The sequence below is a fragment of the Eimeria mitis genome, genomic scaffold (genome assembly GCF_000499745.2).
Source record: "Eimeria mitis Houghton genomic scaffold, Emh_scaff132, whole genome shotgun sequence".
Classification (NCBI taxonomy): Eukaryota; Apicomplexa; class Conoidasida; order Eucoccidiorida; family Eimeriidae; genus Eimeria; species Eimeria mitis.
Genome location: NW_013568752.1, coordinates 9051 through 10458, shown reverse-complemented (window position 1 = coordinate 10458; position 1408 = coordinate 9051). Strand labels below are relative to the sequence as shown.

The 1408-nt window shown below is 46.0% G+C and overlaps 1 protein-coding gene across 1 annotated transcript in view; it reads right to left on the bottom strand.

The window, feature by feature from the left end:
- Positions 1-567: 567 nt before the first annotated feature.
- EMH_0092900 (uncharacterized protein) overlaps positions 568-1408 on the bottom strand; it is a gene marked incomplete at both ends in the record, with an annotated part of 6080 nt that continues 5239 nt past the window's right edge. Inside the window, one exon of the mRNA XM_013494880.1 lies at positions 568-1408. Within this exon, the coding sequence (XP_013350334.1) occupies positions 568-1408 (841 nt within the window).

Below are 1408 nucleotides of genomic sequence, written 5' to 3'. Positions count from 1 at the left end.
CAGCACTGCTGCTGCTGCTGCTGTAGCAGCAGCAGCAGCAGCAGCAGCAGCAGCAGCAGCAGCAGCATGATTACCAGTATCTTACTGCCTGAGCCTCCCTTTCATAGTAATCATTATAAAGAGCAGTAGCAGCAGTACAGTGTAGAAATAGAAAAAACAAGAAAACAGAAACCAAACCCAACTAAATAAATAAATAAATAAATAAATAAATAAATAAATAAATAAATAAATAAATAAATAAATAGATGAGTTTATAAACATGCAAAGGGACAAAGAGGAGAGGCAAAGCTGTACAGCTTTCCAGTCAAAAACCAGACCCACCTAAATAAATACCTAAATACCTAAATAAACAAAATAAATAAATAAATAAATAAATAAATAAATAAGTTTATAAACATGCAAAAGGACAAAGAGGAGAAGCATCAGGGTGAGCAAAGTCTGAAACAATGAGTGTTCCCGCAGGCGAAAGCTGTACAGCTTTCCAATCAAAACCAACCCCAACTAAATAAATACCTAAATACCTAAATAAATAAATAAATAAATAAATAAATAAATAAATAAATAAGTTTATAAACACGCAAAAGGACAAAGAGGCGAGGCATCAGGGTGAGCAAAGTCTGAAACAATGAGTGTTCCCGCAGGCGAAAGCTGTACAGCTTTCCAATCGATCAACGCCCATGCGTTTGTTTTCTCTCGCAGCCAAACGACACTCCACAAAGGCCGCAGAGCCTGCAGACGAACGCCAGACGGCCACCACTCATACATACCCTCACCCGTTATACTAACGCTGCTGCTGCTGCTGCTGGGGGTGCTGCTGCTGCTGCTGGAAGTGCTGCTGCTGCTGCTGCTGCTGCTGCTGGGGGTGCTGCTGCTGCTGCTGCTGCTGCTGGGGGTGCTACTGCTGCTGCTGCTGCTGCTGCTGGGGGTCCTGCTACTGCTGCTACTGCTGCTGCTGCTGCTGCTGCTGCTGCTGGTTGGTTCCTTGTAGGCGGGTTGAGTTCCGCTTGGAGCTGTTTGCGTCGGCTGCACGTCTTGGTTCGCTGCTGCAGCAGCAGCAGCAGCAGCTGCTGCTGCTGCTTTTGCTTCTGCTGCTGCCTTTTCTGCTGCTTGTAGTGCTGCTTGGTATCTTCTTCTTCTTTGTTTTTCTATCCAGCAGAGTATGACCTTTCTATACGTTTTGATGGTGTGTTTTTTTTGTGCTTCTTCTGCTGCTCTTTGTTGCTGCTGCTGTCTCCACTCTGTTGCTGCTGGCTCATAGAAAGCTTGAATAGGTCTATAGCTCATCTCGCTTGCTTCTTTTGCTGCTGCTTGGCGGAACCAGCAGCCGCGGGAGCGCCGCCGAGCAACAGCTGCTTCATCATACACCTCAACAGCAGCAGCAGCAGTTGCTGCTTCGTCTGGCTCCCTA